Genomic DNA, 24,580 nt, shown 5'->3' on the forward strand with positions numbered 1-24,580 from the left:
AACTCTTCTGAGCAGGGCCCTCTTAATCCTCTTGTATTTTATTGTATTGTAACTGTATTGTCTCCTATTTATATTGTAAAGCGCTGCGTAAATTGCATATAAATACTGTATAATAATAGTAATAAAATATTTACAAAAATGTGAGGGGTGTACTCACTTTTGTGAGATACTGTATATTTTTGTCTTTATTTTAAATTTTTTGAATAAATCCTATTTGGTTTGTATAACTGAGTAGCTGAGGCAATACATATGTCAGGATGGGTGGAGGAAGTAACAGTGACTAATATTGTAATGAACCCGAGACACTGATTAGCAAGTGATGATAATGCTAGTTAGTATATCCTATGAAGGGGAGGAGACTTCCTTGTGGGTATAAGTGGAACAAGGATACCGACGTTCCATGTCTTTGATAATGCCCCGTGGGAGGGGTGAAACGCGTCAACTGAATTTCCGGTTCCAAGCAGCATCACGTCCGATACCCATTGAACGCACACAAAGCCACATTATACAGTACATCATACATTACTGATGGTCTACTGCCTATACTCTGTAAAGCTGATACTTATCTTCTAATCTGTAAGTATGATTTTATACCTCCTACACTATGAGAGTTTTTGTCCCTCTATTGATCCTGCTGGGATACAAGTAATGCCTGCATTGGCAGCTATATATCTCAGGGTACTGACTTGTGGGATATCTAGGAGGAGAGAGAGGACCAATCAAGCACCCTCTCACCAGACCTAAGCTTGTTAGACCCTCATACTGAAAAGCTGTTCTGCTGAGTAAGGACATGAGATGGATGTGTGCTACACTTCATGGCATGATGTTTTTGGAGCACTGCAGCATTTCGTTTATTAATATTTTAGCACAGAGCACGTTATATGAAGAAGATCTATTGTGAAATTAACTTTTTTGGGACACTATAAGAATCATTTTTACAGACTATGTATTTCAGCTATATGAATTTAATTTTTATTTTTATTCAGTTTTTGTATTTCTGATATACACTGTATGCATTGTGGTTTAGTGGGTAAAGAAATATATACACTGGAAGCCAAAAAAATCCATCAAACTCCATAAAGGAGAAGTATGTACCATACTGTGTAACATTTCTTCCTGGCCTGGGGAGGGACTAGTGCTGTTCGAGCCAAACTACCCAGTCACTTGCCTGAGGGTCTAGATCAGGGATCCTCAAACTACGGCCCTCCAGCTGTTGCGGAACTACGCATCCCATGAGGCATTGTAAAAGTCTGACATTCACAGACATGACGAGGCATGATGGGGATTGTAGTTTCTGAACAACTGGAGGGCCAAAGTTTGGAGACCCCTGGTCTAAATACATTCCCAGTACTTGTGAATTTACAAATTGGGCATACAGATAAAGATTACTGTCCAGAACACCACCAAACATACTATGTACATTTTACTAAGGAACATGCTGGGTATGATCTACAAGAGTAAAAATACAACTAGGGGAAAATCAATGCTGACAAGATTATGTAGCAGTACACTGCCGACTCAGCCCAAATTGGCTGGGATTCCCCAAGCCAAAATAGACATGCAAACAAAGAAATGGTAAGACCAAGCAACAGTTACGTATACGTGAACATCTGTGCAGTAATAAAAATATTCAAAAAAGTAAGGATAAGGATAATCCAAAATGGGGTCCCATTGCACAACACTTTGAGAGGTTTCATCACTCCTACACTGAGGGCATGAGGGTGAAGTTTTTTTTTGCCCTATACTTATCTAATCGCAGGGGCAACTACGATACTGTCCTTTTGCAGAAGGAAAAGGAATGAATCTTCTGTTTGCAGACTAGGATCCCGAAGTGATTAAACACTGAGCTAAGTTTACAAGTAATTCTTCAACCTTAATTATGATGACTGATATGTATAGTTTATGTGTACATACATTCAAATTCTTCCATGATAGCAATGATGTTGCATAAATATGCTGTACTTTGCTTTTAACATGGGGAACTGACTGTCTATGAACTTAGCCGGGATAGCATGTGATGGCAGAGTCCCTCCTTAATCTCCTTCTCTATCCTATATTCTAAATTGTGTCTTGCTTTTGGTGACATGATTATTTGGTCTGAATGTTTGTATGAATTCCCCATTGGCTAGAATATAACTTACTAGTCTCAATGCTATTATTGTAGACCCGGAATATGATTATAATTTTTATAAAGTTCTCTTTTAATCTTGAAACTATTGTTATAATGCAGTGGCTCTTTAAGAGCAAAAAAGTGGAAGGGGAGGAGCATTCCCATTATAAGCCCGCCAATGAGTCCATTGCACCGTCCTGACGAAGCTCAGGAATGGAATGGATCTTCCGTTTGCTGACTATGATGCCGAAGGGATTAACCACTTAAGGACAGGGCCTATTTTTCAAAATTGTTAAAATCTGTTTTTGCTAGAAAATTACTTAGAACCTCTAAAAAAAAATCTAAAACCCTAGAGAATAAAATGGTGGTCGTTGCAATACTTTTTGTCACACCTTATTTGCGCAGCGGTCTTAAAAGTGCAGTTTGTTTGGATAAAATACACATTTTGGAATTAAAAAATAAGACAATAACAAAGTTAGCTCATTTTTTTTTTTTAATATTGTGAAAGATGATATTACGCCGAGTAAATTGATACCCAACATGTTACTCTTCAAAATTGCGCCCGCTCGTGGAATGGCGACAAACTTTTACCCTTAAAAATCTCTATAGGCGACATTTAAAAAATTCTACAGGTTGCATGTTTTGAGTTACAGAGGAGGTCTAGGGTTAGAATTATTGCTCTCGCTGCACCGATCGCGACAATACCTCACATGTGTGGTTTGAACACCATTTTCATGTGCAGACGCTGCTCACGTATGCATCTGCTTCTGCACGCAAGCTCTTTATTATTTATTTTACCTTTTATTTTTTTATTTTTAAACTGTTCTTAAAAAAAAAAATTGTGTCAATTTTATTCCTATTACAAAGAATGTAAACATCTCTTGTAATAGAAAAAAAGCATGGCAGAACCTCCTAAATATGAGATGTGGGGTCAAAAAGAGCTGATATTTACACTAAAATGCTTAAAAAAAGTAAAATATGTTGTTTGAATAAAAAAAAATGAATAAAAAATGTTGCTTTAAGAGCTATGGGCGGAAGTGACGTTTTGACATCACTTCCGCCCTGCATTGGTAAGGAGCCGGGTGGGGGCCATCTCCCCCTCACACAGCTCCATACCAGAGAGGACAGAGAATCCGATCACCTCCGCTGCTGCCGGCGGCTCCGAGAGCATCGGAGTGCAGTGGGAGGGGGGGGGGCCCTTTCCCACCGCCGATTAAAAGTGATCTTGCGGCAAATCCGCCGCAGAGACCACTTTTATCTGAAATAGGACCGCCTGCTGAAGAAGAGGATAATGGGGTTATGGCAGCTAGTTGCAACGATATTCCTCTTCAAAATGCTGACGTAAAATGACAGTGGGCGGTACGTAAGTGGTTCAACACTGAGCTAAGTTTATGCGTATTTCTTGAACCTTGATTATGATGACTATGGTATGCATAGTATATGTGTATATACTGTACATTAAAATTCTTCCATGATAGGAATGATGTTGCATAAATATGCTCTACTTAGCATCTAACATGGGGAACCAACCATCTATGAACTTAGCCGGAGATAGCATGTGACGGCGGAGTCCCTCCTTAACCACTTCAGCCCTGGAAGGATTTACCCCCTTCCTGACCAGAGCACTTTTTACAATTTGGCACTGCACTGCTTTAACTGGTAATTGTGCGGTCGTGCAACGCTGTACCCAAACAAAATTTGCATCCTGTTTTTCCTACAAATAGAGCTTTCTTTTGGTAATATTTGATCACCTCTGCGTTTTTTTTATTTATTTTTTGGCATTATGAATGAAATAAGAGCGAAAATTTTGAAAAAGAATGATATTTTCTACTTTTTGTTATAAGAAAAAAAAATATTCAATGGACTCAGCATACCTCTCAAGCAAATAGCTTGGGGTTTCTACTTTCCAAAATAGGGTCAGTTGGGGGGGGGGGGGGGGGGCTGTGCTATCTGGCCATTTCATGGCCTCCAAAACTGTGATAGGTATTGAGGACTAAAATGTAAGATTTAATGTAAGATGTAAGAGCAAGAAAGTGGAAGGGGAGGAGCATTCCCATTATAAGCCCACCAATGAGTCCACTGCATCATCCTGACAAAGCTCACGTGAATGAGCGAAATGCATTGATGTCACTGTGTCATGTGACCCGGTCTCCAGGCCATACACATGCGGCTCCAACTTCCGCATCATTCCGCTCTGCATGGAGCTGTTTAGGCATCGCGGAGAACCAATGTACAGCCCCAGCTTTGAAAGAGCTTGGATGAGCATCAAGTAACATGCACTTGGGTGTTTGCTCAGTTTGCTACATTGATTCGGAGACCTGCTGATTGGAGAGCCAGGGAGCCCTATGGTGTTTACATCCTATGGTCATGGACGGACCGCGGAAGCAAGCTGCTTTGCGGGTGAGATCTTGCCATGGGACGGTGAAGTCCTGCTATTCCAACTCTACATCATATATACATGGCAGTTTTCATATGTCCACACTGTTGAGGCTTCATCTACAAGAAGCAGCACTGGTCTCACCATTTATGCTCTCCCACCACTGGTTCATCTGCTTGCAGTATCTCCATTCCATATTAATCTGCACATGCATTTATTAATGTCTTTGGACGGTATACTATTGTTCTCCCCACACTGTTGCTATCATTGAAGGCTGTCCTGCTAGTCTGGTATCTCCGACTCTGACATTCTGACACCACTGCTTTATCATTTGATCGAAGGGAATCCTTGGAACTGCATGCTACCAAAGAATTGGGTGTCACCAGATGCCTACTTCCGGGTTTCATTACCTGGTCACCCCGTGTGTGTGAGGAGTGATAGTTTGTATGTCTGTGAGCCCGGGCTGTTTTTATTCATATTTGACAAAGTTCTCATAATGTTTTATGATCATTGGTGAAGGTTTTCATACATGTTGGCTAATTAGCTATGTGTTATTTTTCTGTGCTACTGTTGCATTAATAAAATGTGTACATTTCAAGCCTGTCTAAACCTTCTTGATTTATTTCTTTGTTTGCATGGGTATGATCTACCTGGTTTTAAAAAAAATGATAAAAAAAAAAACTACAGAGAACGAAAAGGAAAGAATAATGCCCTGTACACACGATCGGATTTTCCTACAACAAAACCGTGGATTTTTTTTTCACGAAGGATATTGGCTCAAACTTGTCTTGTATACACACGGTCACACAAATGTTGTCAGAAATTCCAAACGTCCAGAACCCAGTGACGTACAACACGTACGAAGAGCCGAGAAAAAGGAAGTTCTATAGCCAGTGCGGCTCCTTCTGCTTGATTCACACGTTTGTTTGGAAAATTTGAGAACCCACTCTCAAACATTTGTGTGCGGAAATTCTGACAGCAAAATGTCCGATGGAGCGTACATACGGTCGGACTTTCCGACAACAAGCTCACATCCAACATTTCCGGTTGGAAATTCCAACAGTGTGTACGCGGCATAAGTGTACCACTGTCAATGCAAACAAATTCCCAAGTCACACAAAGCCAAAAGTGGAATCCACCAGTGAATATTCTTTGTGTGTTCTTTGCTTGCAACTTTATCCACAAGACTTGGATCAATATAATGCCTTGTGTAGATTTCAGCTGTTAAACGGACATTTAGGAGCAGTTGGATGTTTTGCTTTTTTTCAGCAGCCCCTGAACTCTCATCAATGTTCTGTTATGGGTACATGTACACTCAGTCCTTTACAGTGTTTTGGAAGCAGTTGAGGTTAGGAGCATTTATCGGAAAGCAGATAAATCACATTCAGGATAGAAGTTCAGTAGTATTTGAAACGCCAAATGCTGATAAGAGCGTGTAAACGTTTAGAAGGACGGAGATTAGAGATTAGAGATATTCTCACAGAATGCCTGAAATCGTTAATAGACATGTGCACTTTCAAAAAATGTGTTCATTTTCGTTTCATTTGTTTGTTTTTTTAGTTTTTTGGGTCATTCATTATGATCTCAATTAGTAAATGTGTTCATTCGTACAGTCATTAATTCATAAATTCGCACATTTGTAAATTCGTACATTCGTAAATTCGTAAATTCGTAAATTCGTTCATTTGTACATTCGTAAATTAGAAAATTCATATATTCGTAAATTAGAAAATTTATATATTCATAAATTTGTACATTCGGAAATTCGAAAATTCGTATATTTGGAAATTCGAAAATTCAAAAACCCAAAAAATTTTAAATCTGAAATAGTAACTAATTATTAAATTATAGGTATTGTAATTTCCTTTAAATTTGGCTGTTAGTGAACATGAATTTATCTGAAGTTACGAATTATCCGAAATAACAAAATGGAACAGAACAAATTAATAATAAATAATAATAAAACGTTTTTATTATTATTACTGTTATTTATTATTATTAATTCATTACGTTCCATTTGTTTGGATACGGCATTTGTTATTTCAGACAATGTGTAACTTAAGATAAATTTGTGTTTGTTATGTTTACTAACAGCCAAATTTAAAAAGGAAATTACAATACCTATAATTTAATAGTTAGTAATAGTTAAGTTATTATTAGTTAATTATAAATTCTAATTTTCGAATTTCCGAATTTATGAATGTACAAATTTGCGAATTTACGAATGTGCGAATATACAAATTTCCGAATGTACGAATTTATGAATGTGCAAACATACGAATTTACAAATTTTCGAATATTTGAATTTACGAATATTCAGAAAAATTCGCTAAACGGATTTTGTCGAAATTCGTTAAAAAACAAATTCGGAACTAAATGAATTGCACATGTCTAATTGTTAATAAAATTTGATTTTGCTGCTTTGTGGGCATTTGGGAGGGTCAACTGAGGTTATCTGTAAAAACCTTTTCTAGGTCCAGATGCTCATTAACGCCGTTAAAAGCGGTATGTAAAAGTGGCAAAACTGATGTTTTTAGCCTTCACTTATTACAGTAGCTGTCAACTTCCAGCATTCAGAAGAGGTTTTAAAACATCCTGTACACATGAGGCTGAAGACTATGAAATCTGGTGCGAACTCCATTTTCCTGCAGCTCCAGCTCCCCTGTGTCAGTGAGAAGCTGCTACTGGGGAAAGAAAGGGGCACCACAATGGTTGGGGCTATAAGAGCCTATAGGGGGCATCACTATTGAGCCCCCTTTACAGAGCTACTGTCATGTGACTGGGCCAGACTGGATTAAAAATGGGTAAGTATACATATATTTTCTTATACATGGTATGCAAGATAGGTAGGATTGGGGGTAGGGGGGTAGGAGGGAACATTTTTAAGAATGGTTAGATGTAGCCTTTACTAACATTTTAAGTAAACCTGTTGCTTTATACAGTAGGGACAGGGTAGAGACTCAATTTAAATCTTCTGCCTTGTAAGCCAGTCTTCATCCTGACATGTTTTCATCCTGACATGTTTTTAGCTTTTTGTTGGATATAAGAGCCCCATAAAAACATTAATAAAGATGAGTCAAATTAAAGAGGAGGTCTGTCCCTCCCCCCCCCCCTGGCCAACGAAAAAAAAGTCAGCAACTACAAATTATGCATCTGCTGACTTTTAATATAATGACACTTACCTGTCCAGGGAGCCCGCAATGTCAGCAGCCCAGCCAATCTGTCGAGTGCGGCCGCTGCCATTCCTGGTAAGGGAACCCGGCAGTGAAGCCAGCTTCCTACTGCGCATTCGTGAAGCGTGCTGCGCTTTTTAACCACTTGCCGACCGCCTAACGCCGATGTACGTCATCAGAATGGCACGGGCAGGCATAAGCACGTAGATGTACGTGATTTGCCTCCCGCGGGTCGGGGGCCCGATCGGGCCCCCGCCCGGTGCCTGCGGCGGTCGGTTTTCGTTCGGGAGCGATCCCGGACGAGGGGACGGCCATTCATTCATGGCCACCCCCTCGCGATCGCTCCCGACGAATGGAAATCCCCGGTGACATCACTTCCTCTCCTGTAATGTAAACACAGGAGAGGAAGTGATGTATTCTCTCCTCCGTGTCGGTATTTTTCGTTCCGACACGGAGGAGAGCGGATCAGTGAGTTGCACCAACACATCCCACACACAGTAGAACATGCCAGGCACACTCACACCCCCCCTTTACCCCCCGATCACCCCCCCAATTACCCCTGCCCCCCAGTCACAGTGACACCAATGTCATTTTTTTTTTTTTTTTTTTTTTTTTTGCATTGGTGTCATTTGTGACTGTAATAACTGTTAGGGCAGTTAGGGTTAGCCCCCTTTAGTTCTAATGTACCCCCCTAACCCCCCCAATAAAGGTTTAACCCCGTGATCACCCCCCGTCGCCAGTGTCACTAAGGCTGGGTTCACATTGCAGCGGTTTATGAGAACGAATGTGATTCGCACCGCACTGCAGTGCAAATCACATCCGATCTCTGTGCGATTCGAGTTCAGCCATTCGCCGCACCCGCCGCACCCGCCACACCCGCCGCACCCGCCGCAAATTCGCACGGGACCCTTTTTTTGGCCCGCAGCAGAATCGGATCGCATGGGTGTTCACACCATGCGATCCGAGTTTGCAGATCGCACTGCGATATGCGAACTGATCTGGGGGTGTCAGTAACATTTCACTGACACTCCCAGCAGTTCGCATAGGGCAGTGTGAACTGCCGCCGGGAGGCATGCGATGCGGGAACCCGCCGCGGATTCGCGGCGTTTCCGCATCGCTCCAGTGTGAACCCAGCCTAATAAGCGATCATTTTTCTGATCGCCGTATTAGTGTCACAGGTGACGCTAGTTAGGCAGGTAGGTATTTAGGTTCGCCGCAGCTTTTTATAGCGCTAGGGACCCCCATATACTACCGCATAAAGCCCCCTGATTGCCCCCTAGTTAACCCTTTCACCAGTGATCACCATATAACTGTTACAGGTGACGCTGGTTGGTTAGTTATTTTTTTATAGTTTCAGGGCACCCGCCATTTATTACCTAATAAAGGTTTAACCCCCTGATCACCCGGCAGGTGTCATTTGTGACTAATAACTGTTAGGGCAGTTAGGGTTAGCCCCCTTTAGTTCTAAGGTACCCCCCTAACCCCCCCAATAAAGGTTTAACCCCGTGATCACCCCCCGTCGCCAGTGTCACTAAGGCTGGGTTCACATTGCAGCGGTTTATGAGAACGGATGTGATTCGCACCGCACTGCAGTGCAAATCACATCCGATCTCTGTGCGATTCGAGTTCAGCTATACAGATAGTATGGCTGAATTCGTGTCGCACCCGCCGCACCCGCCGCAAACTCGCACGGGACCCTTTTTTTGGTCCGCAGCAGAATCGGATCGCATGGGTGTTCACACCATGCGATCCAAGTTTGCAGATCGCACTGCGATATGCGAACTGATCTGGGGGTGTCATTAACATTTCACTGACACTCCCAGCAGTTCGCATAGGGCAGTGTGAACTGCCGCCGGGAGGCATGCGATGCGGGAACCCGCCGCGCATTCGTGGCGTTCCCGCATCGCTCCAGTGTGAACCCAGCCTAATAAGCGATCGTTTTTCTGATCGCTGTATTAGTGTCACAGGTGACGCTAGTTAGGCAGGTAGGTATTTAGGTTCGCCGCAGCTTTTTATAGCGCCAGGGACCCCCATATACTACCGCATAAAGCCCCCTGATTGCCCCCTAGTTAACCCTTTCACCAGTGATCACCATATAACTGTTACAGGTGACGCTGGTTGGTTAGTTATTTTTTTATAGTTTCAGGGCACCCGCCATTTATTACCTAGTCTCACTAGTGTACCCCTAAATTTAGGGGTGTCTACTTTCTAAAATGGGGTCATTTGGGGGGGGGGGTTTGTGCCATCTTGGCATTTTATGGCCTTCAAAACTGTAACGCCCTTAGAAAGCCTGAAGGCGGTGCTTGGTTTTTGGGGCCCCGTACGCGGCTAGGCTCCCAAAAAGTCCCACATATGTGGTATCCCCGTACTCAGGAGAAGCAGCAGAATTTATTTTGGGGTGTCATTTCACATATGCCCATGGCATGCGTGAGCAATATATCATTTAGTGACAACTTTGTGAAAAAAAAAAAAAGTTTGTAATTTTCCCGCAACTTGTGGCAAAATATAAAATATTCCATGGACTCAACATGCCTCTCAGCAAATAGCTTGGGGTGTCTACTTTCTAAAATGGGGTCATTTGTGGGGGTTTTGTGCCATCTTGGCATTTTATGGCCTTCAAAACTGTAATAGGTAGTGAGAAGTGAACTCAAAAAATTACGCCCTTAGAAAGCCTGAAGGCGGTGCTTGGTTTTCGGGGCCCCGTACGCGGCTAGGCTCCCAAAAAGTCCCACATATGTGGTATCCCCGTACTCAGGAGAAGCAGCAGAATTTATTTTGGGGTGTCATTTCACATATGCCCATGGCATGCATGAGCAATATATCATTTAGTGACAACTTTGTGAAAAAAAAAAAAAAAAAAAAAAAGTTTGTAATTTTCCCGCAACTTGTGGCAAAATATAAAATATTCCATGGACTCAACATGCCTCTCAGCAAATAGCTTGGGGTGTCTACTTTCTAAAATGGGGTCATTTGTGGGGGTTTTGTGCCATCTTGGCATTTTATGGCCTTCAAAACTGTAATAGGTAGTGAGGCGTGAAATCAAAAATTTACGCCCTTAGAAAGCCTGAAGGCGGTGCTTGGTTTTCGGGGCCCTGTACGCGGCTAGGCTCCCAAAAAGTCCCACATATGTGGTATCCCCGTACTCAGGAGAAGCAGCAGAATTTATTTTGGGGTGTCATTTCACATACGCCCATAGCATGTGTGAGCAATATATCATTTAGTGACAACTTTGTGTAAAAAAAAAAAAAAAATTTTTTTTTTGTCATTATTCAATCGCTTGAGGCAAAAAAATAAAATATTCAATGGGCTCAACATGCCTCTTATCAATTTCCTTAGGGGGTCTACTTTCCAAAATGGGGTCATTTGGGGGGGTTTTGTACTGCCCTGTCATTTTAGCACCTCAAGAAATGAGATAGGCAGTCGTAAACTAAAAGCTGCGTAAATTCCAGAAAACGTACCTTAGTTTGTAGATGTGACAACTTTTGCGCAAACCAATAAATATACAATTATTGACTTTTTTTTTACCAAAGACATGTGGCTGAATACATTTTGTCCTAAATGTATGACTAAAATTGAGTTTATTGGATTTTTCTAATAACAAAAAGTAGAAAATATCATTTTTTTTCAAAATTTGCGGTCTTTTTACGTTTATATCGCAAAAAATAAAAATCGCAGAGGCAATCAAATACCATCAAAAGAAAGCTCTATTTGTGGGAAGAAAAGGACGCAAATTTTGTTTGGGTACAACATTGCATGACCGCGCAATTACCAGTTAAAGCAGCGCAGTGCCAAAGTGTAAAAAGACCTCTGGTCATTTACCAGCAAAATGGTCCGGTCTGAAAGTGGTTAATTGGTCCGGTGGTGGAGGAAGGAGCCAAACTTCAGAGAGACGGCGCTGCGGCCTCGTCTCCTGGGAGTGGGGAACAGTACCTGTCAAAAACAGCTACCTGCCCCCCCTCCCCCCAAAAGGTGCCACAAATGTGGCACTGGAGGGTGGAGGAGACATATAACCACTTTTGAGTGGAACTCCTCTTTAAAGTGTAAGTTCACCTTTACAGAAAAATCTGTAAGGTGAACTTACACACGTCCCCTTCCTCAACTCTCAGATATTTGTGCCCACAACATTCTGCCTAACCCTGAGTTAGCCATACTACACCTAAACATCCACAAATTTTCAACCAAAATGAGAATAGTATAATTACAACTCCTCCTGGCAACAAAGCTCACCATTACAAGACTATGGAAAACTCCCCATCGCCCTCTGACACAATCACCACTCTCAACTATCAATGCAAGATGGAGAAACTGCTAGCGATCACTGACTCTACTGTAGACAGATTTCGAGAAAAATGGGCTATATGGTTATCTAACCCTAAATGTACCACTAAAGTCTGAAAACTTTGCATTCTGGGCCATGCTCTGTTCCTCTTCATTACATTATATTACGGTGACTGACCAGAATCCTCTTTCTTTCTTTCTTTCTTTCTTTCTTTCTTTCTACCTCTTCTTCTTCCTCTCCCCTCCGTCCTCCTATCCCCTCCCCCCTTTTCTTTATTTTCTTTCTCCCAGTTTGTTACTTTCAAGCTACAGTGAATACACCTCACCAGTGTATATCAAGTACCTTGCAAGATTCAAATTTTCTCTCTATATTCTTATTAGCTTGATATATTTGGGCCTATCCAGTTATGATGTTTTTATGTATTAATTGTGTATCTAATCACAGCTATTGTATGCTTTGTGATTATATCACTTTATTCTACTTCAATAAAAACATATTGATATTAAAAAAAAAAAGTTGCTGCACGCCACTAATGTGTTCAGGTTTGGGTGGAAGAAAAGATGGCAACCCTATTTCCCAGGCTTCTATGACCAGGGAAGAAGCACAATTTGTGCGCCATTAGCTTCAGTGAAGGGCAGAGGAGACCTCAGGGATCTAATAGGTCTGGGGTATGTGGGCCAGGATTGTGTACCAGATAGGTTGAGGGGTTCCAGGATGATTGTTTATTTTGGAGGAGACTGGGTTTTAAGTTTCCTTTGAGGCTTGTAAAGTCCAGTTGGGGACCTGGAGCCTGGAGATTTCACAGCGATCTGGGTGGGAGGAAATCTCCAATCCTGGGGCCCGGATTTTGGGAACAGCCAGGAGTTTCATTGCACAGGTGGGGTCCAGGGCTGATAATAGAGTTGGGATCAGGGTTCTGGGCTCCACCTTCCCCAGGAGTCCAGGCATGCAAGGGATAAGTGTGCATGGCAGCATGGTATAGGCTGACAGAGCAGTCAGAGGGCTCAAGCCTGTGGGATGAGCAGCAAGCAAGCTGGAAAAGGGGTACAGTGCCTGTTCAGGAACTCTGCTACAGTATATGGCCAAGAGGGCTGAATCATAAGCCTGAGCAGCGGTGCTGCTAAAGAGAGCCAGGTGGCTTGGCATATTTAATTTACATTATTGCTGTGGAAAGCTGAAACCCCTTCGTGGGTAACTGTTCTGTTATTGGACATTTTTTTCTTTAATAAAAGCGGGCCAACAAGCCCTTAAATGGTACAACTGGTGTTGACTCAGCTCACTGGTAGGCTCTTCACTAAGCTAAAATATTTTATAATTGGGTAATATATTATGTTATGTGTACTAAAAGTGTGTGTGTTTTTTTTTTTTTTTACTGAAAATATGTACAAAAAACTTGCATTCTAACAGATGCAAAAAAAAAATCCAAAATGTCTCTGGCAGCAAAAGGGTTAACATATTTTGTTATGTAAATTGTATGACCTAAAGGGGGATGTGTGAATTCAGGGAATATGAAGCACCACCAGATCTGAACTTCGGAGAAAATTGTTAACATTTTTCATCTATTACCTTTCAGCTCCGGAGTCAGGGAGTGTCCGAATTCATCCATCAGAATCTGATCCACCAAACCCTCACCTATAGAGAAATAAATCATTAAAAATCGATGTCATTGGGGAGGAGCCACAAATTATATGGATACTGGGAGGAAATTATTAGTACTGTAAATTCCATATTTGGGGAAGGGTTTGGATTAGACCCAATGCTATGTATATTAGGCCATATGGATGGGGACACATTACCATCCACTGTACAGACTGCAAGGACTTAGATGCTTATTAAGGCTCATACGTTGATTGCACAGAGGTGATTGGCTCTGACACCAACAACATTCAGTATAGGGAAAGGGGAAAGGCGGTGAATGATACGATAAGAAAATAAAAATATGTGTATACGAAAAGGGGAGGTGTAAAAAAGTTTGAGAGAATATGGGGCCCATGAATGGACACTACAGGGCTTCCCCCTAAGGGATATTATAATAAGCACATCATCAATTAGTAAGGAAGCTATACAGTGCATCCAGAAAGTATTCACAGGGCTTCATTTTTTCCACATTTTTATGTTACAGGCTTATTCCAAAATGGATTAAATTAATTATTTTCCTCAAAATTATACAAACAACCCCCCCATAATGACAATGTGAAAGAAGTTTGTTTGAAACCTTTGCAAATTAAAAAAAAAAACTAAAAAAATCCCATGTACACAAGTATCACAGGCTCCTCCCATGTACACAAGTATCATAGGCTCCTCCCATGTACATAAGTATCACAGGCTCCTCCCATGTACATAAGTATCACAGGCTCCTCCCATGTACATAATATCACAGGCTCCTCCCATGTACATAAGTATCACAGGCTCCTCCCATGTACATAATATCACAGGCTCCTCCCATGTACATAAGTATCACAGACTCCTTCCATGTACATAAGTATCACAGGCTCCTCCCATGTACATAATATCACAGGCTCCTCCCATGTACATAAGTATCACAGACTCCTTCCATGTACATAAGCATCACAGGCTCCTCCCATGTACATAAGTATCACAGGCTCCTCCCATGTACATAAGTAGCACAGACTCCTCCCATGTACAGAAGCATCACAGGCTCCTCCCATGTACATAAGTATCACAGACTCCTCCCATGTACATAAGTATCACAGACTCCTCCCATGTACAGAAGCATCAGAGGCCCCTCCCATGTACATAAGTATCACAGACTCCTCCCATGTACATAAGTATCACAGACTCCTCCCATGTACAGAAGCATCACAGTCTCCTCCCATGTACATAAGTATCACAGACTCCTCCCATGTACATAAGTATCACATACTCCTCCCATGTACATAAATATCACAAACTCCTCCCATGTACATAAGTATCACAGACTCCTCCCATGTACATAAATATCACAGACTCCTCCAATGTACAGAAGCATGACAGGCTCCTCCCATGTACATAAGTATCACAGACTCCTCCCATGTACATAAGTATCACAGACTCCTCCCATGTACATAAATATCACAGACTCCTCCCATGTACAGAAGCATCACAGGCTCCTCCCATGTACATAAGTATCACAGACTCCTCCCATGTACATAAGTATCACAGGCTCCTCCCATGTACATAAGTATCACAAACTCCTCCCATGTGCATAAGTATCACGGACTCCTTCCATGTATATAAGTATCACAGGCTCCTCCCATGTACATAAGTATCACAGACTCCTCCCATGTACAGAAGCATCACAGGCTCCTCCAATGTACACAAGTATCACAGACTCCTCCCATGTACATAAGTATCACAGGCTCCTCCCATGTACATAAGTATCACAGGCTCCTCCCATGTACATAAGTAGCACAGACTCCTCCCATGTACAGAAGTTTTACAGGCTCCTCCCATGTACATAAGTATCACAGACTCCTTCCATGTACATAAATATCACAGACTCCTCCCATGTACAGAAGCATCAGAGGCCCCTCCCATGTACATAAGTATCACAGACTCCTCCCATGTACATAAGTATCACAGACTCCTCCCATGTACAGAAGCATCACAGTCTCCTCCCATGTACATAAGTATCACAGACTCCTCCCATGTACATAAGTATCACAGACTCCTCCCATGTACATAAGTATCACAGACTCCTCCCATGTACATAAATATCACAGACTCCTCCCATGTACAGAAGCATGACAGGCTCCTCCCATGTACATAAGTATCACAGACTCCTCCCATGTACATAAGTATCACAGACTCCTCCCATGTACATAAATATCACAGACTCCTCCCATGTACAGAAGCATCACAGGCTCCTCCCATGTACATAAATATCACAGACTCCTCCCATGTACAGAAGCATCACAGGCTCCTCCCATGTACATAAGTATCACAGACTCCTCCCATGTACATAAGTATCACAGGCTCCTCCCATGTACATAAGTATCACAGACTCCTCCCATGTACATAAGTATCACATACTCCTCCCATGTACATAAATATCACAAACTCCTCCCATGTACATAACTATCACAGACTCCTCCCATGTACATAAATATCACAGACTCCTCCAATGTACAGAAGCATGACAGGCTCCTCCCATGTACATAAGTATCACAGACTCCTCCCATGTACATAAGTATCACAGACTCCTCCCATGTACATAAATATCACAGACTCCTCCCATGTACAGAAGCATCACAGGCTCCTCCCATGTACATAAGTATCACAGACTCCTCCCATGTACATAAGTATCACAGGCTCCTCCCATGTACATAAGTATCACAAACTCCTCCCATGTGCATAAGTATCACAGACTCCTTCCATGTATATAAGTATCACAGGCTCCTCCCATGTACATAAGTATCACAGACTCCTCCCATGTACAGAAGCATCACAGGCTCCTCCCATGTACACAAGTATCACAGACTCCTCCCATGTACATAAGTATCACAGGCTCCTCCCATGTACATAAGTATCACAGGCTCCTCCCATGTACATAAGTAGCACAGACTCCTCCCATGTACATAAGTATCACAGATTCCTCCCATGTACATAAATATCACAGACTCCTCCCATGTACAGAAGCATCACAGGCTCCTCCCATGTACATAAGTATCACAGACTCCTCCCATGTACATAAGTATCACAGGCTCCTCCCATGTACATAAGTATCACAAACTCCTCCCATGTGCATAAGTATCACAGACTCCTTCCATGTATATAAGTATCACAGGCTCCTCCCATGTACATAAGTATCACAGACTCCTCCCATGTACAGAAGCATCACAGGCTCCTCCCATGTACACAAGTATCACAGACTCCTCCCATGTACATAAGTATCACAGGCTCCTCCCATGTACATAAGTATCACAGGCTCCTCCCATGTACATAAGTAGCACAGACTCCTCCCATGTACAGAAGTTTTACAGGCTCCTCCCATGTACATAAGTATCACAGACTCCTCCCATGTACATAAATATCACAGACTCCTCCCATGTACAGAAGCATCAGAGGCCCCTCCCATGTACATAAGTATCACAGACTCCTCCCATATACATAAGTATCACAGACTCCTCCCATGTACAGAAGCATCACAGTCTCCTCCCATGTACATAAGTATCACAGACTCCTCCCATGTACATAAGTATCACAGACTCCTCCCATGTACATAAGTATCACAGACTCCTCCCATGTACATAAATATCAAAGACTCCTCCCATGTACAGAAGCATGACAGGCTCCTCCCATGTACATAAGTATCACAGACTCCTCCCATGTACATAAGTATCACAGACTCCTCCCATGTACATAAATATCACAGACTCCTCCCATGTACAGAAGCATCACAGGCTCCTCCCATGTACATAAATATCACAGACTCCTCCCATGTACAGAAGCATGACAGGCTCCTCCCATGTACATAAGTATCACAGACTCCTCCCATGTACATAAGTATCACAGGCTCCTCCCATGTACATAAGTATCACAGACTTCTCCCATGTGCATAAGTATCACAGACTCATGTACATAAGTATCACAGGCTCCTCCCATGTACATAAGTATCACAGACTCCTCCCATGTACACAAGTATCACAGACTCCTCCCATGTACACAAGTATCACAGACTCCTCCCATGTACATAAGTATCACAGACTCCTCCCACGTACATAAGTATCACAGACTCCTCCCATGTACAGAAGCATCACAGGCTCCTCCCATGTACACAAGTATCACAGACTCCTCCCATGTACCTAAGTATCACAGACTCCTTCCATGTACATAAGTATCACAGACTCCTCCCATGTACATAAGTATCACAGGCTCCTCCCATGTACATAAGTATCACAGACTCCTCCCATGTACAGAAGCATCACAGGCTCCTCCCATGTACATAAGTAGCACAGACTCCTCCCATGTACAGAAGTTTTACAGGCTCCTCCCATGTACATAAGTATCACAGACTCCTCCCATGTACATAAATATCACAGACTCCTCCCATGTACAGAAGCATCAGAGGCCCCTCCCATGTACATAAGTATCACAGACTCCTCCCATATACATAAGTATCACAGACTCCTCCCATGTACAGAAGCATCACAGTCTCCTCCCATGTACATAAGTATCACAGACTCCTCCCATGTACATAAGTATCACAGACTCCTCCCATGTACATAAGTATCACAGACTCCTCCCATGTACATAAATATCACAGACTCCTCCCATGTACAGAAGCATGACAGGCTCCTCCCATGTACATAAGTATCACAGACTCCTCCCATGTACATAAGTATCACAGACTCCTCCCATGTACATAAATATCACAGACACCTCCCATGTACAGAAGCATCACAGGCTCCTCCCATGTACATAAATATCACAGACTCCTCCCATGTACAGAAGCATGACAGGCTCCTCCCATGTACATAAGTATCACAGACTCCTCCCATGTACATAAGTATCACAGGCTCCTCCCATGTACATAAGTATCACAGACTTCTCCCATGTGCATAAGTATCACAGACTCATGTACATAAGTATCACAGGCTCCTCCCATGTACATAAGTATCACAGACTCCTCCCATGTACACAAGTATCACAGACTCCTCCCATGTACACAAGTATCACAGACTCCTCCCATGTACATAAGTATCACAGACTCCTCCCACGTACATAAGTATCACAGACTCCTCCCATGTACAGAAGCATCACAGGCTCCTCCCATGTACACAAGTATCACAGACTCCTCCCATGTACCTAAGTATCACAGACTCCTTCCATGTACATAAGTATCACAGACTCCTCCCATGTACATAAGTATCACAGGCTCCTCCCATGTACATAAGTATCACAGACTCCTCCCATGTACAGAAGCATCACAGGCTCCTCCCATGTACATAAGTATCACAGGCTCCTCCCATGTACATAAGTATCACAGGCTCCTCCCATGTACATAATTATCACAGATTCCTCCCATGTACATAAGTATCACAGACTCCTCCCATGTACATAAGTATCACAGATTCCTCCCATGTACATAAGTATCACAGACTCCTCCCATGTACATAAGTATCACAGGCTCCTCCCATGTACATAAGTATCACAGACTCCTCCCATGTACAGAAGCATCACAGGCTCCTCCCGTGTACACAAGTATCACAGACTCCTCCCATGTACATAAGTATCACAGGCTCCTCCCATGTACATAAGTATCACAGACTCCTCCCATGTACATAAGTATCACAGGCTCCTCCCATGTACATAAGTATCACAGGCTCCTCCCATGTACATAATTATCACATATTCCTCCCATGTACATAAATATCACAGACTCCTCCCGTGCACATAAGTATCACAGGCTCCTCCCATGTACATAAGTATCACAGATTCCTCCCATGTACATAAGTATCACAGACTCCTCCCATGTACATAAGTATCACAGGCTCCTCCCATATACACAAGTATCACAGACTCCTCCCATGTACAGAAGCATCACAGGCTCCTCCCATGTACATAAGTATCACAGACTCCTCCCATGTACATAAGTATCACAGGCTCCTCCCATGTACATAAGTATCACAGGCTCCTCCCATGTACATAAGTATCACAGATTCCTCCCATGTACATAATTATCACAGATTCCTCCCATGTACATAAGTATCACAGACTCCTCCCATGTACATAAGTATCACAGATTCCTCCCATGTACATAAGTATCACAGACTCCTCCCATGTACATAAGTATCACAGATTCCTCCCATGTACATAAATATCACAGATTCCTCCCATGTACATAAGTATCACAGGCTCCTCCCATGTACATAAGTATCACAGACTCCTCCCATGTACATAAGTATCACAGACTCCTCCCATGTACATAAGTATCACAGATTCCTCCCATGTACATAAGTATCACAGGCTCCTCCCATGTACATAAATATCACAGACTCCTCCCATGTACAGAAGCATCACAGGCTCCTCCCATGTACATAAGTATCACAGACTCCTCCCATGTACATAAGTATCACAGGCTCCTCCCATGTACATAAGTATCACAGACTCCTCCCATGTGCATAAGTATCACAGACTCCTTCCATGTATATAAGTATCACAGGCTCCTCCCATGTACATAAGTATCACAGACTCCTCCCATGTACAGAAGCATCACAGGCTCCTCCCATGTACACAAGTATCACAGACTCCTCCCATGTACATAAGTATCACAGGCTCCTCCCATGTACATAAGTATCACAGGCTCCTCCCATGTACATAAGTAGCACAGACTCCTCCCATGTACAGAAGTTTTACAGGCTCCTCCCATGTACATAAGTATCACAGGCTCCTCCCATGTACAGAAGCATCAGAGGCCCCTCCCATGTACATAAGTATCACAGACTCCTCCCATGTACATAAGTATCACAGACTCCTCCCATGTACATAAGTATCACAGACTCCTCCCATGCACATAAGTATCACAGACTCCTCCCATGTACATAAATATCACAGACTCCTCCCATGTACAGAAGCATGACAGGCTCCTCCCATGTACATAAGTATCACAGACTCCTCCCATGTACATAAGTATCACAGACTCCTCCCATGTACATAAATATCACAGACTCCTCCCATGTACAGAAGCATCACAGGCTCCTCCCATGTACATAAGTATAACAGACTCCTCCCATGTACATAAGTATCACAGGCTCCTCCCATGTACATAAGTATCACAGACTTCTCCCATGTGCATAAGTATCACAGACTCATGTACATAAGTATCACAGGCTCCTCCCATGTACATAAGTATCACAGACTCCTCCCATGTACACAAGTATCACAGACTCCTCCCATGTACACAAGTATCACAGACTCCTCCCATGTACATAAGTATCACAGGCTCCTCCCATGTACATAAGTATCACAGACTCCTCCCATGTACAGAAGCATCACAGGCTCCTCCCATGTACATAAGTATCACAGGCTCCTCCCATGTACATAAGTATCACAGGCTCCTCCCATGTACATAATTATCACAGATTCCTCCCATGTACATAAGTATCACAGATTCCTCCCATGTACATAAGTATCACAGACTCCTCCCATGTACATAAGTATCACAAGCTCCTCCCATGTACATAAGTATCACAGACTCCTCCCATGTACAGAAGCATCACAGGCTCCTCCCGTGTACACAAGTATCACAGACTCCTCCCATGTACATAAGTATCACAGGCTCCTCCCATGTAAATAAGTATCACAGACTCCTCCCATGTACATAAGTATCACAGGCTCCTCCCATGTACATAAGTATCACAGGCTCCTCCCATGTACATAATTATTACATATTCCTCCCATGTACATAAATATCACAGACTCCTCCCGTGCACATAAGTATCACAGGCTCCTCCCATGTACATAAGTATCACAGATTCCTCCCATGTACATAAGTATCACAGACTCCTCCCATGTACATAAGTATCACAGGCTCCTCCCATGTACATAAGTATCACAGACTCCTCCCATGTACAGAAGCATCACAGGCTCCTCCCATGTACATAAGTATCACAGACTCCTCCCATGTACATAAGTATCACAGGCTCCTCCCATGTACATAAGTATCACAGGCTCCTCCCATGTACATAAGTATCACAGATTCCTCCCATGTACATAAGTATCACAGATTCCTCCCATGTACATAATTATCACAGATTCCTCCCATGTACAGAAGTATCACAGACTCCTCCCATGTATATAAGTATCACAGACTCCTCCCATGTACAGAAGCATCACAGGCTCCTCCCATGTACATAAGTATCACAGACTCCTCCCATGTACATAAGTATCACAGGCTCCTCCCATGTACATAAATATCACAGACTCCTCCCATGTACAGAAGCATGACAGGCTCCTCCCATGTACATAAGTATCACAGACTCCTCCCATGTACATAAGTATCACAGGCTCCTCCCATGTACATAAGTATCACAGACTTCTCCCATGTGCATAAGTATCACAGACTCATGTACATAAGTATCACAGGCTCCTCCCATGTACATAAGTATCACAGACTCCTCCCATGTACACAAGTATCACAGACTCCTCCCATGTACACAAGTATCACAGACTCCTCCCATGTACATAAGTATCACAGACTCCTCCCACGTACATAAGTATCACAGACTCCTCCCATGTACAGAAGCATCACAGGCTCCTCCCATGTACACAAGTATCACAGACTCCTCCCATGTACCTAAGTATCACAGACTCCTTCCATGTACATAAGTATCACAGACTCCTCCCATGTACATAAGTATCACAGGCTCCTCCCATGTACATAAGTATCACAGACTCCTCCCATGTACAGAAGCATCACAGGCTCCTCCCATGTACATAAGTAGCACAGACTCCTCCCATGTACAGAAGTTTTACAGGCTCCTCCCATGTACATAAGTATCACAGACTCCTCCCATGTACATAAATATCACAGACTCCTCCCATGTACAGAAGCATCAGAGGCCCCTCCCATGTACATAAGTATCACAGACTCCTCCCATATACATAAGTATCACAGACTCCTCCCATGTACAGAAGCATCACAGTCTCCTCCCATGTACATAAGTATCACAGACTCCTCCCATGTACATAAGTATCACAGACTCCTCCCATGTACATAAGTATCACAGACTCCTCCCATGTACATAAATATCACAGACTCCTCCCATGTACAGAAGCATGACAGGCTCCTCCCATGTACATAAGTATCACAGACTCCTCCCATGTACATAAGTATCACAGACTCCTCCCATGTACATAAATATCACAGACTCCTCCCATGTACAGAAGCATCACAGGCTCCTCCCATGTACATAAATATCACAGACTCCTCCCATGTACAGAAGCATGACAGGCTCCTCCCATGTACATAAGTATCACAGACTCCTCCCATGTACATAAGTATCACAGGCTCCTCCCATGTACATAAGTATCACAGACTTCTCCCATGTGCATAAGTATCACAGACTCATGTACATAAGTATCACAGGCTCCTCCCATGTACATAAGTATCACAGACTCCTCCCATGTACACAAGTATCACAGACTCCTCCCATGTACACAAGTATCACAGACTCCTCCCATGTACATAAGTATCACAGACTCCTCCCACGTACATAAGTATCACAGACTCCTCCCATGTACAGAAGCATCACAGGCTCCTCCCATGTACACAAGTATCACAGACTCCTCCCATGTACCTAAGTATCACAGACTCCTTCCATGTACATAAGTATCACAGACTCCTCCCATGTACATAAGTATCACAGGCTCCTCCCATGTACATAAGTATCACAGACTCCTCCCATGTACAGAAGCATCACAGGCTCCTCCCATGTACATAAGTATCACAGGCTCCTCCCATGTACATAAGTATCACAGGCTCCTCCCATGTACATAATTATCACAGATTCCTCCCATGTACATAAGTATCACAGACTCCTCCCATGTACATAAGTATCACAGATTCCTCCCATGTACATAAGTATCACAGACTCCTCCCATGTACATAAGTATCACAGGCTCCTCCCATGTACATAAGTATCACAGACTCCTCCCATGTACAGAAGCATCACAGGCTCCTCCCGTGTACACAAGTATCACAGACTCCTCCCATGTACATAAGTATCACAGGCTCCTCCCATGTACATAAGTATCACAGACTCCTCCCATGTACATAAGTATCACAGGCTCCTCCCATGTACATAAGTATCACAGGCTCCTCCCATGTACATAATTATCACATATTCCTCCCATGTACATAAATATCACAGACTCCTCCCGTGCACATAAGTATCACAGGCTCCTCCCATGTACATAAGTATCACAGATTCCTCCCATGTACATAAGTATCACAGACTCCTCCCATGTACATAAGTATCACAGGCTCCTCCCATATACACAAGTATCACAGACTCCTCCCATGTACAGAAGCATCACAGGCTCCTCCCATGTACATAAGTATCACAGACTCCTGCCATGTACATAAGTATCACAGGCTCCTCCCATGTACATAAGTATCACAGGCTCCTCCCATGTACATAAGTATCACAGATTCCTCCCATGTACATAATTATCACAGATTCCTCCCATGTACATAAGTATCACAGACTCCTCCCATGTACATAAGTATCACAGATTCCTCCCATGTACATAAGTATCACAGACTCCTCCCATGTACATAAGTATCACAGATTCCTCCCATGTACATAAATATCACAGATTCCTCCCATGTACATAAGTATCACAGGCTCCTCCCATGTACATAAGTATCACAGACTCCTCCCATGTACATAAGTATCACAGACTCCTCCCATGTACATAAGTATCACAGATTCCTCCCATGTACATAAGTATCACAGGCTCCTCCCATGTACATAAATATCACAGACTCCTCCCATGTACAGAAGCATCACAGGCTCCTCCCATGTACATAAGTATCACAGACTCCTCCCATGTACATAAGTATCACAGGCTCCTCCCATGTACATAAGTATCACAGACTCCTCCCATGTGCATAAGTATCACAGACTCCTTCCATG

The 24,580-nt window shown here is 42.8% G+C and overlaps 1 protein-coding gene across 4 annotated transcripts in view; it reads right to left on the reverse strand.

Annotated features, from left to right (window-relative positions):
• LOC143956503 (NACHT, LRR and PYD domains-containing protein 3-like) overlaps nucleotides 1-24,580 on the reverse strand; it is a 202,852-nt gene that overhangs the window by 119,566 nt on the left and 58,706 nt on the right. For all 4 annotated transcript variants that reach the window (XM_077466704.1, XM_077466705.1, XM_077466702.1 and 1 more), the window contains one exon: nucleotides 13,506-13,571. In XM_077466704.1, coding sequence (XP_077322830.1) covers nucleotides 13,506-13,571 — 66 coding nt within the window. The remainder of the gene's footprint in view (nucleotides 1-13,505; nucleotides 13,572-24,580) is intronic.

The sequence above is a fragment of the Lithobates pipiens genome, unplaced genomic scaffold (assembly GCF_037356315.1).
Source record: "Lithobates pipiens isolate NorthernLeopardFrog02 unplaced genomic scaffold, aLitPip1_a1.2 Scaffold_37, whole genome shotgun sequence".
Taxonomy (NCBI): domain Eukaryota; kingdom Metazoa; phylum Chordata; class Amphibia; order Anura; family Ranidae; genus Lithobates; species Lithobates pipiens.